The sequence below is a fragment of the Crinia signifera genome, chromosome 2 (assembly GCF_055691185.1).
Source record: "Crinia signifera chromosome 2, ASM5569118v1, whole genome shotgun sequence".
Lineage (NCBI taxonomy): Eukaryota > Metazoa > Chordata > Amphibia > Anura > Myobatrachidae > Crinia > Crinia signifera.
Window position 1 is genome coordinate 100,101,884 of NC_139218.1, and position 14,155 is coordinate 100,116,038.

The window sequence follows — 14,155 nt, forward strand, 5'->3', positions numbered from 1 at the left end:
TTTGGACTATATAGTCAAAATCTTATCTGGATCTCATGCAGATTGTATGGGTTTTATCCCAAGCGATCCAGATGCGTTCAAGATGCGCGCTCCCATATCTTAACCAGAAAGTCTTGGCTGCCCTGTCTATATAATGCAGATCTGCACCATATAGTCTAAATTGAATGCAGATAGTGTAAATTGTATGCAGATAGTCTAAATTGTAATCGCATGTGGATCTTATGCAGATTGTACTAGTGTGTACACAGCATTAGACTTATGCTTGTGGTATGGCCCGGGATTGTTTGGTCCTGGCTCCCGTCCTCTTATATAGATAGCGAGATGGTTGGTTGGTCGACCTAAAGATGGTCAATAGTCATTAGGTCGACACCGTTAGGTCGACATACTGCAAGGTTGACAGGGGTCCAGGTTGACATGGGACAAGGTCGTCATGGTCTAGGTCGACAGACAAAAGGTTGACATGGGGTTTTTCACTGTTTTTTGAGCCGACTTGCCGACAGGTGGTATTTCATGCCCCACCATCCACTAGGGCATGGTGGGAGAGTAAAATAGTGTGCCGAGCATAGTGAGGCACCGTGCCCGAAGCATGGCGAGTGCAGAGGTGCACCTAAAACAGTGTCCATGTAGACTATGTCGACATTCAGGTAAAAAAAAAAAACTGTGAAAAACCCAATGTTGACCTTTTGACTGTCGACCTAGACCATGTTGACCTAATTGCTTGTGTCGACCTAATGTCATGTTGACCTTGTCCCATGTCGACCTAGACCCCTGTTGACCTTGCAGTATGTCGACCCAACGGTGTCGACCTAATGACCATTGACCATCTTTAGGTTGATAAAGAAAAAAAGAGCGCTATTTTTTTAATTAAGCCGATTGATCTTATGGGGTGCTAGATATGTATAATGAGTGGTACCTGTAAAAGAAATATGTTAAAAACAATGTTTACACCCTTTTGGGGAATAGGTGTTTTGTAGTTAAGAACAAATAGCTCCGTGTGGCACTGTCCCTATCTTGCCCTATGTACCTCAGTGCTGTAGCTTCCGTGATGGTCTGCGGTGTTTTGGCTGAGAGGAGAGATGGTTTGCTGGTGAGACTGGCTGAACCACGCTGCACTGTTCTTCCGTCTCTGCCGTTACCCGGAAGTCGCCGGAAGTTCTGACGGCGGGTTGCTCGGAGGTGCTGCGGGTAGTGGGGACAGCGTGCCGCTGTAGGTAGAAGTTGGTGGATGCTGTCCAACGTGTTTCATGCGACTTAGCGCACTTTTTCAAGGATATTTTCTTTGTGAGCACATTGTACTTTTATAGATAAAACTTTATTGCAAAAAACGGAAGTTGATTCCCGGAAGTTTGTAAAAAGTTCCGGGAATCAACTTCCGTTTTTTTTCTTTTTTTCTTTATCATTCTAATCCCATTATAAGAGCCGCTTTAATAGGTTAGCGCAGAACCACACAAACTTACTGCATCTTTAGGTTGACCCAATGATCCATACTCTATGGATATATGTGTGCTCAGCACAGTGTGTTTTAAACTTCAGCATGCAGCATACTTGCCTACCCTCCCGGAATGGCCGGGAGGGTCCCGCAAATCGGGTCCCCCTCCCGGTCCCCCGGGAAGGGGGGCAAGTCTCCCGCATTTCCCTACAGCCCCGGCTCCCCCTCTCCCCGCGGTCTAAAAACTATGACTTTCGCGGGTCCGCGGGGAGGGGGCGGGGCTAAATGACGCAATTCGCTGCATTTCACATCATTTTTAGCCCCACCCACGGACCCACAAATTGAGGCTTCAGCCCGTCATGGGGGCGGGGCTTGATGACATCACCAGTGCCCCGCCCCCAAAACGAAGCCTCTACCCGCCCCCTTTCACTCCTTTCCGGGCTTCTCCCGGAAAGGAGTATGCCAAAGTCGGCAAGTATGGCATGCAGGCAATTTTTTTGTTCAATGGTGGGCCCTACATCTGCACATATCATTGTGAGTTAGTTTAATGCTGTGGGTGTAACTGGTTTATATATGTGTGTAACAATGAAGAGACAAAAAGCTGTGTGGCTTCTTATGTTTAGGCATATATAGTAGCACTGTGGCAACCTGTGTCTCTTTAACGTCAGTAGGCACATGCAGATCTATCACTAGTCTGCTGTGTCTTTATTCATATACAAAACCATGCACGGCACTTATAGTATGTCTTACTGTGCAAGCTGATAGTGCCAGAGCCCACATTAGCACATTAATATGTGCTGACAATTAGTCCCAGCGTGTATCACTACTGTAGCTGCAATATCGGAACAACACATGCATAAATAAAAAAGACAGGCATTGTAATTCTGACCTGTTGGTTAAATCCTGCAGGTCTCTAAGCCTGTATGCATTGATCTGTCAGGAGATCAGTACAGAAAGTATATTAATCACCTATATCTAACATGTGGGTGTATCACTGACAGTTTAAGTGTGCCGCTGCCTGTCAGCATTAAGCACAGTACAGTGTGCCTCAGCCCACCCACAGCCCCAGCTCAGTAAGCCACTGTAACCTGGGCAATATGTAGACAGAGTTAGGTAGTGCTATTGTTATAAATATCAATCATGCTCTGACAAGAGCAGTTTGAGGCATATCAAAAATACAATATACATTAGCACACATGAAACGCCACATGCCGTTATCAGGCCGGCGCGCGCTTCGCATATGCCGCTTTTAAAAAAATGCCTTGAAAAAGTGGCATATGCGCATGGCTTGACAAGAACACAAATAAAGTGTTGAAATGTTGCAGTTACCTGTGTGGTCAGAAGTATTCTTTATTTACTGAGTCCGGCGTGCCATCGTTGAGTGAGATATATATATATAGACATTTATATATTTATATATATATCTCAATAGAAAGCTGTCATTCCAGGTTTTGATAAGAAACTTAATGTTCAAAACTCAGGTTTTGATAAGAAACTTAATGTTCAAGTGTTTATTTTCAATAGCGTTTTGGGATAGAGAGAAAGGTGAAACAGGGAGAGGCGTGGTGACGGAAAGAGCATGGGAGAGAGTGGAAAAGAGGAGAGAGATGGGAAGCCAGGAGAGAAAAGGAGAGGAGAGTGGTGAGAGTTTATATATAGACAGACAGACAGGTGGAGGGGGGGAGAGGAAGAGAGGTCGATGAGACTGAGAGGGGGAGAGAGAGAGAGAAAGTAGGAGGAAAGAAAAAAATTGTGGACACAGAAAAAGAGAGGAGAGGGGAGGGGAGGGGAGGGGAGGGGAAGAGGGGTTTGAATGTTTGGGACAGGCATCACTTTTTAACAAATAGTCCCATCCCCCCAAAGGAATATAAAATTATATTTTAAATCAAAATAACAGCAACACATGGAACTGGACTGTAACTCTGTATAGCAGTGCTTTGTACTTGCAGCAGTAGTCATCCCTCAGGTCGCTCCAGTAGTTCTCCTGCAGGTCAGAGGTGCCGGGTCATACCACAGGTTGTGCCGGTTTCTCTGCAGGTCACAGGTGTCCGGCCTCCCCGCAGGCAACACAGGGCTTGGATCAGGGGCGTAACTAGAACATTGTGGGCCACATAGCAAAATCTGGAAAGGGCCCCCCTTCGGTTGTTATTACAATGTCCCTTAGGGTAGGGAGCATTGTAGTGAGGAGCAAGAGAGAGAAATGGAGGTGTGTGAGCACTAGTGAGCGGGAATGGCATGGAGAGAGGGGAGCAAGAGAGTGAGAGGATGTTTGGGGAGGGGGGGGGGAGACAGGGGGCGGCATACAATGCCAGAAGAGTTAGGCGGCCGTGCTGGATTCCAGATCATGAACTATGACTCGACTCTTTTTAACAGGACAATCACAAGGCATGGTTTTGATTTACCTTGTAAGTGATTTCCACTTTAAAAAATGTCAGTTTACAGAAAGGGAGAAAGGAAGGAAAGAAATAAGGGAAAGAGATAAGAGAAAGGGGGTGGGAGAGAGGGTTGAGAGAAAAAAAGGGGGCAAGAGGAAAAGGGTGCAGGGGACTAAGAAAAAGAGAGAAGAGAGGGGACATGGTACAGATACAGGAGAGAGAGAGGGAAGAGATGAGAGAGAGAGAGGAGGTGAGAGAGAGTGAAGGAGGAGGAGAGAGGGAAGGAGAGGGAATCAGATAGAGGGAGGAGGGGGGAGATAGAGAGAGGGAAAGGAGCCAGGAGTTTGAATGGATTCTGACAGTGGCAACAGAATCCCATACCACCTGTCCCAGTAGAGGTGGCACTCATACCTTGCTCTCCTTTCTCTTTGTACTTCCCCATTAGTTCAGCTACCTCCACTGCTGGTTCTCAGTGGTCACAGTGCCGTGTCTCCCGCTGCCTCTGGGCCGCGTCTCCTGCTGACTCAGGGCCGTGTCTCCCGCTGCCTCATTTGGACGTAACGATGGTTCTCAGTGGTCAGTGGTCACAGTGCTGCGTCTCCCGCTCCCTCTGGGCTGTGTCTCCCACTGCCTCCTGCTAACGTAGCGGCGGGTCTCCCGGGGATATAGCTACGGGTCTCCTCGTCACAGCGCTGGCAGCGGGGTGTTCTGTTTTTAGCGCCGGGGCTGGTGACGTAGAGCCCCGGCGACAGCACCACCAGAGGGTGTAGGAAATGAGAGAAGAGAGCCTGGATCAACGGTCCCTCCTCCCCTTCACTGCACAACCCACCACCGCTAACCGGGTCAGTACAAATTTACGAGGGTGCAGGGGATTGTGTGCTGGGTCCCCGGGCCCCCCAACCCGCCGGGCCCCATAGCAGCTGCATCCCCTGCACCCTCTATAGTTACGCCACTGGCTTGGATCCTCCAGACGAGCATGGCAGCACCAGAATGGGTAGAGGTCGGATCAGCTGGTCCTTCTCCCTCCGCATTAAGGGTGGGGGTCCACAGGACATCAATGTCACCCCACCGCAGCTTCTGCCCATGTGTTCATATAAAGGGTGCAGGGGAATGCCAGGACCCAGTGGCAGCAATGGAGTCAATGCCCCTTTAGGCCAGAAGCCTTGTGGCAAATGACTCCATTGCCTCCCGGAGTTCCGCCACTGGACAGCAGGACAGTCCCCCAAAAAAGTGACTGTCCCATACAAATCGGGACAGTTGTGAGGTATGTCAAGATAATTTTTTAAGATTAAAAGCTTTTAAATGAGAAGACATACATTTTAATTTGAAACCAGTCCAATAGCACCACACACTCGATTTCTTACATGATTGGGAAACGTGACAAATGTCAACAGAGACACACAAAAAAATGTGAAAAACTCATGTTGAATTTTTCTGTGTCAGCCATTTGTATATCAACCTATTGCTTGTGTCATCCTTTTGTCAATATTGACCTAGTACATGTCGACCTTGTTCAAGTGTCAACCTTTTTCCTGTTGACCATTCATGGACGAATAAATGACTGTTGGCCTAGACACTGTCGACCTAGTAATCCACACCAGATGCTGTTCACTAGACATCACCAGGAAGACGTTGGTGGCCACAGGTATTTTCTGGATGAGAGGGGAAAGGGGGCAGCAGACCTGGGGCCCTGCAGGGACCCTCCAGCAGCCCATTCCTGGGTAATTAGTATCTGCTTTTAGACTGCAAATGACAGGTCGCACCTGGGATTAGGACATGGCTCATTGCCGGGTTGCTGACATCCTCCGTGGGGTAGAGCGGCGGTGTGACAGGTTGGGGCTAGGAGGAGGCAGCACTTAGGTAATCCTGCTGCCTCCTCTATAGATGTGAACGGGAGCCAGGTCGCTGGACCTGGGTTACTCGATCACACTACCCAGCAACCCGGGTCCGACCCGTGCAAAATCCTTATTTTTACCTGCATCGGATTGCCAGTATGCTGGGCCCGGCTTTTTCCCAAAGGCCCTTTTACAGCACATAGTGACCCAGGTCGGTCCTGGGTTATTTGTACAGTTTGAAATTGTATTATCGTCAAAACTGCCTGTCTGTTATGGTAGTTACTCAGTCACAAAATACTCGTCATTTCATTGTCAAATCATAATTTTCTGGTTAAAATAATTTAAATTGACACAGAAAAAGTATTGATTTATATTTATTAATTACCAATTATGTCAGGTGCCAGCAGTATCTTCATAAGCAACACAAAACTTTATGAATAAAAAACAGGTTACATGCAATTGTAAAAGTAATATATGCTTTGTTTTTAATTTCAGGTGGCTCTCCAATCTAGACTGTGCGACAGCACAAAGATCAAGGAATATCATCCAGCCAATGTGCGCTATATGAGCCACATAGATGAGGAGGATTCAGATTCTGGCGATGATACCACAGTATTATTCTCCATGCCATCCATGACATTAAGGGACAAAGGACCCTGACCATTTTTTTGTCTGCGTGAAACTGAAAGCTGAAAGACTGCACCAATCCCCGCTGAATTTACTGTACCCTGCCTGAAAGAAAGAGAGGAAGGCGAAAGACAACCTTGGAATGCCTAATTAAGGAGCTGTCATGCTTCATTATTAATACTCTGTTGTTAATATTTAATGCTGGAAAACCGGAGCTTCTGACTGCAGCAGAACCACAAGACATGCTGGGGTCATACCAGCTGCAAATCTCAGGACTGTAAATTTGGTGGCCTTACAAATGCAACTAGATGATACTGGGAGGCACAAGCACAACATGCTGTAATATAAACAATTAGTATATTTATCTATAGAAGTTCATTAGACAAAGCAGCCTCCTTCACCAGACACGCACACACACCTGTTATTGTGGGAAATAAACAATGCTGGTTGTTTTCTGGGGAAGGGAAGTAAAACTGGATACATGTTCTTTATTGCTAGGACTGCTGTGCTTTTATGTTTTATCTAAGATTTGCATGATTAAACAGTATAAATGTAATTGTCTCAATACATGGAATTTGGTATTGGTAAATAAGTACATTTGGACAGATAGGTAACACAAGGACAATTGTTGATTCGGTACTTGTGCATTTTGGCGGCGCCCATCGCATCGCATACCATAACGCATACGATGGTATGCGATGCGACGCGATATCGTACGATAGTGCACGATGGCATACAATTTTGAAATTGTATGCCATTGTACATGGCATACAATGCCATACGATGCGATGCGATTAAAGATTGTATAAGCACCCTAATGGGTGCTTATACAATGTTAAGCACCCGAATGGGTGCTTACAATGTTAAATGCACCCCCACGCCACCCCCCCACTATAAACGTGAACCCGAAGCGTGGCGAGCGCAGCGGTACGCGTCCTACGACCTTTTCATACCCCCACTATCCACGTCGGCGTGGAGTTGAGAATAGAATAGTGTGGCGAGCGCAGCGAGCCACCGAGCCCGAAGCGTGGCGAGGGGCCGCGGATACCTGTGAAGCCCGCGAAGGGACGCGTTTACCTGTGAAGGTATCCGCGTCCGCTCGCCACACTATTCTATTCTCAACTCCACGCCGACGTGGATAGTGGGGGTATGAAAAGGTCGTAGGACGCGTACCGCCGCCCCTCGCGGGCTCGCCACGCTTCGGGTTCACGTTTATAGTGGGGGAGTGGCCTGGGGGTGCATTTAACATTGTAAGCACCCATTTCAGTGCTCAAAAGCACCCTTTAGGGTGCTTATACGATTTTTGGTCGTATAGGGGGTCAAAATCGCGTCGCATCGCATCGTATGCCATCGGGTGCATGGCATGCGATGCGATCTGTTCGCCGTACGACGGACATCGGGGGCGCCGCCAAAATACACAAGTACCGTTGATTCTTATCTATTTCCTTTTTTTTTTTAATTCTTAAGGCCTCCATACACTTGTGGACCTCTCCGATGGAAGAAGTCGCACGCGATCCCCCATGAACCGTCTGGGCATATAGTCCTTTTCCATGTGATATATTACATGCAATCCCAGCACGTGCTGCCAGAGGTTGTCCAATATGACAGTGCAGCACTTGTGATCTAGGGGATCCGATTCAATGTGCACCAGACCGCGCATCAGATTGCCGCAGATCTAAAACACATGCGATTTGTCCGATTTCACTCGATTTCTCGTCCTGATGCATCAGAATCAGGTGCAATCGGGTAAAATCGAAGTAGTATATGGCCACTTTATGAAAGATAAGGATCACAAACATAGTGTGATCAATGCCTTTATCATAGTGCAAAGAAATGGTACGTAGGTCTTTAATCAGAAGGTAAAAAATGTAACTGTTGATTTCCCATAATCCTCTCCTGATGCTGAATGATTCTGTCACCTGCACTCAAGTCCCATTCACTCCGTTACGTAGAACTACGACATTTTAATTTTTAGATTCCAGGACAGGGAGCGTAATCAGAAGGGTGGCCAAAAGGGTTACAAATTATTTTATTTTGCCAGAAATATTTATGGCCATATTCTTAAAAAATGCCTCCTTATATGACCTATTCTTGGCCATCTATGTGCCTCCGAGCCCCTTAATGCCCCTTTATATTTCACTATTGCCTAACCCCCTGAGCACTTCATACTTGTTGACTTTTAGATTTGCCTCTCTGGGAGAAGCCCAGAGAGGCCAGCTGAATCTCATGGTCGGGGGGTGGGAACAAGGAGGCTGACTCAAAGCCCTGCCGCCAATCCATGCAAACACCACGATTCGTGGGTCCATGAGTAGGGGCGGTGCTAAAATTATGCAAAATGATGCGATTTGCGTCATTTTAGCGCCGCCCCCTCTCTGCAGACCCTCGATTTGCGGTAAACGCCGGTAATACGATCAGCAGGGAAAGGGGGTGCAGGGGCTCTGGCCGGCAAGTGGGAGACTTGCCCACCTTTCCGGGGGGCCAGGAGGCGGACCCGATTTACGGGAGCCTCCCAGCCATTCCGGGAGGGTAGGCAAGCCTGGAGCACTTTCATGTACCTTTATAGGCCACTAATGCCAGGAACCTTCATGAATCCCAGATGAATGGTAATCCTATGCTTTACACCATTAAGGTATACATTTCATACTTGCCTACCTTTGAAAACTAGTTTCAGGGAGATTATAGTTGGTAGTAGAATTATACACAGCGCACCATTGAGGGGGCGTGTCAAGCTCCACCCAAACGGTGTGACTAGTTCCATGGAATCGGTACATCTGTCAGAATGAACTTAGGTCTACAGTCATTAGGTCGACCCCATTAGGTCGACTGGCAGGAAGGTCGACCTGATTTAAGGTCGACATGGGCCAAGGTCGACATGACTTAAGGTCGAATTTGCATAAAGGTCGACATGACGAAGGTCGACTGGTCATAAGGTCGACGTGGGGGTTTTCACTGTTTTTTGAGCCGAATGTCGACACAGTCGACATGGACACAGTTGGCAATGAGAATCGGACGCTCGCCATGCATCGGGCACGGTGGCTCGCTTCGCTCGCCACAGCTTTAATACCCTCCTCCACGCCCTAGTGGATGGTAGGGCATGAAATACCGCCTGTCGGCACATGTCGGCTCAAAAAACAGTGAAAACCCCATGTCGACCTTATGACCAGTCGACCTTCCTCATGTGGACCTTTATGCAAATTCGACCTTAAGTCATGTCGACCTTGGCCTATGTCGACCTTATGTCAGGTCGACCTTCCTGCCAGTCGACCTAGTGGGGTCGACCTTATGACTGTAGACCTAAGTTCATTCTAATAGATGACCGCTTCCCAGTTCCATATAGGGAGAGATTGTGAAAAAAGATAGTGAATGTGGCACCTAGAAGAGTGAGTGTGCACTGCTACATCTGAGGGGAATCTTTTAAAATGACTTATATCCAAATGTAGATGAGCCCCAAAGCAGTTAGTAAGAGCTACTATACTTGGTAATGTGCTGGGAAATGGTGCTGATGATTCAATGTAAATGTATCTATCTCATTCCTTTTTTCCCCAAAAATGTAACAGTGTAGTGTGGTCTAGGTGAAATGTGGGAGATTGCTAGACTAATGAGGGAGAGAGGGAGATTGCTGTTATTTCAGGGAGTCTCCTGCAGAATGCAGGAGGGTAGGCAACTATGATACATTTACCTTACCTGCCTTCCAGTGCACTGCGTTATTATGCATTTAGTTTTATGGACAGGAAACAAGGAATTGGGCCTCATTCAGATTGCCATCATTCTTACAAAAACCTTAATTTATGATTTTTTAGGAGATAAGTGCTAAATAGTTGCATATAATTTTACTTGCTCAACAAAAAAAGGTTCATCTTGGTGCAAACTTGCTAGACTGTGCAGATCCTGCAGTTTCCCTGTGACCTCTTGCCTTTGGAGACTTCATCAGGATCATTAACATGCAAGTGCAGTACGGAGAGGGTGCATATCTGCAAGTTAAGCACCTTTTTGAGCTGCATCTTATTTTGACTAACATAAATCTCACAATATATTCTCTACAGTACATGATATCAATATTACACCTACATAAACTGGGTGCAAGCTTATGTAAAGAAGTGATGTATGTTTATTTTCCATGCCTCTTTATAATAGATTTAAAGGTAACATATCTATAAATGTTTATCATTTATAATATCACAATTTAGATAATTACATACAGGCTAACAGGGCTCTTGTACACTAAAATGTAAATAAGACATGAACTTTACACAGTATATATTATGTTTTGTTCCATCTAAGTTTGTGACCAGTCTACAGTATGTAGCCATTTACCTACTTGCAGGGCCGGCGCCACCACTAGGCAGCTCTAGGCATTTGCCTAAGGCGCCGGCCACTGGAGGGCGCTAGTTGGGAGCCGGGACCCCGCTGGATGGAGGTGAGTAGCTGTCACTCCTCTTCCCCCTGCTACCAGCGACACAGTGGCGGCCGCCGCATCACCCCCACCCGCCGTTCCAAACACCCCCCCCCCCGTGGTGCCTTACAGTGGCGCATCGCGCTAGACAGCAGTCCTTCCCAAGCCTCCTCTACCACCCCCTATGTAGTGACCGCGGCGGCCGGTGCATCGGCCGCGGCATGGTGCGGGTGAGTGGCCAGCGCTGGGCAGGTGAGCGCCAGGGTGCCCCCCCCCGCGCCTGGGGTGCTCCCATGCATTGCATCGACCCTGCCTACTTGAGCAGTTGATGTTTCCGTTGTTGTGTATGGATACTGCGTATGTGTAGCGATGGCTCCAGTGTGCGTCCCTTTTCATTCCAGGGGGACAGCTTCACTTGCTAACATAGCAGTTCCGTAGCCTAAAAAATTGGAATTGCATTAGTTTACAACTCCCTGAATCACAAGTTAAATAATAAGCTCCATCTTTGGATCTTTTAAAATGTGTCAGTACTTGTTGAGTACAACTGCGTACCTGCTGGGTAATCTGGAAGCCTTGAGCTGTGTGGGGTCTTAAGGATAGAGTTTGGGAACCTCTGATGTATTGCAAAGCTCCTCCCATCTGTAATATACATACAATCACACATCTTCAGGTGATATACCAAAATTGCGTCAAAGTTGTAGGAGGGTTTTTTTCTTTCGTTTCTATCTTGTTTATACATAATTTATTTACCCAATGGATCAATTATAGCTGAATCATTTCCATGTGTTCACAGTATATCAGTGCATGTGTTCTATGATGAAGGTGTCAGTACAAGCTGGTACAAAATTTATAGTCGTTGCTTTCTTCCCAGACATAATTTATTAATTGCTGAAATTATTTGACTGATTTCTTTGTTTTTTCTAGAACTAGTTACAAGAATTAAAAAAATTAAGCTAAAAAAGGTATCGGTACTACATCTCTGCATAATATACTTCTAACAAGGAAGTGGAGGCAATATAGAGAAGCAATCTTCACTTACCTATAGCTAATCCATTTTGTACATTTCCATGAGTTAGAACCCGGCACTTCAGTCAGTTACTTTACTCAAGCTGAGAAATTGTGCACACCTACAGGGATTTAGTACTATAGCACAAAATGTATTTTGTGTGCTTATATGCCAAACTCTACTGTATACTGTTACACTTTGGGGTAATGTAAAATAAATATACCTTATAATGTGCAATTGCCGGTACAGGCAACAACAGGACTGGACCAGGACTAAAACTAGGCCCTGTCATTTCAAACACCCAAGCCCACCTTGCATCAACATTGAGTTCCTGGTATAGAGTTCTCTGCTTTTTCAGAACATGGCACAGATGCACTAAGCTTCATAAAGTGAAGGGTGATAAACAACCAGTCAATTAGCCCCTACCTGTCATCTTTCAAACCCAGCCTGTAACATGGCAGTTAGCAGCTGATTGGCTGGCTGTTTATCACTCTCCACTTTATTACTTTTTGACGCTTAGTGCATCTGACCCTATGCCCTTACAATTAGAATTAGTATTAGCAGGGCCAGCAACAGAAATATTGGGGTATCATACACTAATAGCTCAGGGGGCCCCCCACCTCCTCAAGGAGGGGATGATGGTGGCAAGAAGTCCCATATAATGGCTGGCAAGCACAGACGGCCTCACTCCTGAGTGAGAGTACCCCTTCTATTACAATCCTTCCCCATGAATGAGAGTACCCCTGTCATTATATACTGTAGTACTGAACTCTTTAACATACAGTACTCGTGCTTTCTCGATAGTGCCATCCTCCAGTCAAAGCAACTAAAGTGCTGTATCAGCCCTTCATGTACATTCATGCCGGCCTCCAGCCTGGATGAATCCAGGCTGCATGTCACACCCACCTGCCCATTTACTCATTGGTCAACCCTCACCCCTAGTACGGATCAACCCACCACTTCTGGTCCAGGCTAACCCCTATTGTCCGGCCCTTGCAATAAAGAATTTCCTGGTAAACATAGTAGCAGGCAGGGAGTTGGCATTTGTAAACACACACTTGCAGGTGGAGGGGGGGGGGGGGCATGCATCATCCTCTTCATTCATATAAAATTCTGCATCTACTGATGATTGATCAAGTCTCTTAAAAGAATAATGAAAGAAGGAGGCATCTGGAGTTCATGTGTCTCAATTATGTGTTTGTTTGTTTGTTTGTTTGTTTTCCTACAGTGCATAGACATTTGTGCACTTATTTGACTTCCATGAGCCTAAAAGGTACAAAAGAAGGGCTGCCACCAGAATTAGTGTGGCCTCCCGTAGGACCATCCAAACGACACTCAAGTTTGGATGGTCCTACTGGAGGCGAGCAGCTCTAGGTGACGCAGTGTCCCTGTTCTTCAAATCCCTTGTTCCGGACGGGTCGTTTTGGACTTACAAGCGGATCTGCACCTTGCTACATCTCACCTTGTTGCTGTCTTTGCCACTGTGGAACCTTTTATGCTGTTTACTTGTCTACATATTGTAAGTGTGGACTTTTATTAAAAACCTGTCTGTTTTAAGGATAATTTGCACTATTTCCACTTTTTTTTGTTGTACCCCCTTGTCACATATCCTGTGAAAGGGTGGTTATTGTCACAGGTCTCATCATACCCTGACGTATAAAGTTAGAACCAGTGCTTTTATTATGGTGATATAAAATCCCTTTTTTTAACTTGGTTATACACTGAGCGCTTTTCTGTTTATTCCACTACCTTTCTGTATTTCTATACAGAGAGATGCTGACACACAGACACTGACATGCTGACACACAGATAGACGCTTACAAGCTGACACACAGGTGCTGACATAGATGCTGGCAAGATGATACAAACATACACTGACACATAGATGCTGGCACACTGACAGATACTGATAGATGGATGCTGATACAGACATATAGACATATGCTGACATACATACAAATGCTAACGCAGACAGCAGCTCACACATTGACACTGACAAACGCTGACACACAGGGAGGGGGCAGAATGGGGGTCAAGAGGAGCCAAAGCCCTTTAGTTAGTTTAGGTGATACTAAATTAATGTTAAAAGAGTATGAAAACATGCTTTATCAAATTATGTTAGTGAAAATAATATTGCTAGATATGCCATGTCAGTACCTGTAAGTGTACAAAAGGTGCTCCTCTCAAAGCTGTCCGAAGAATGTCCCAATTTCAGTGATTCTTGCTGGGATAGAAAATCATCTTTTTGCACTATAGCATACAGGGCCGGCGCAAGATTTTTTGGCACCCAAGTTCACAACCTGCTGTTAGTTTTAAGTTCCAAAATGATCTCTCTCAGAGTTATCCTTCATTTTGTGATAATTAGACTTCAAAATTCTGGAGCCCCTAGGCAGCTGCCTATTGGTAGAGCCAGCCCTGATAGCATAACACAAGTCTAACTAGTCTTTCCAGCTTGTATTTTGGTAAGTACACCCAGATGTATTGCGCTCC

The 14,155-nt window shown here is 46.1% G+C and overlaps 1 protein-coding gene across 7 annotated transcripts in view; it reads left to right on the forward strand.

Moving 5' to 3' along the window:
* The window catches only part of LOC146058800 (uncharacterized), a 508,052-nt gene extending 501,230 nt beyond the window's left edge, over window positions 1-6,822 (forward strand). For all 7 annotated transcript variants that reach the window (XM_083171028.1, XM_083171024.1, XM_083171022.1 and 4 more), the window contains one exon: window positions 6,135-6,822. In XM_083171028.1, coding sequence (XP_083027154.1) covers window positions 6,135-6,207 — 73 coding nt within the window. In that variant the 3' untranslated portion in view covers window positions 6,208-6,822. The remainder of the gene's footprint in view (window positions 1-6,134) is intronic.
* Window positions 6,823-14,155: the final 7,333 nt, after the last annotated feature.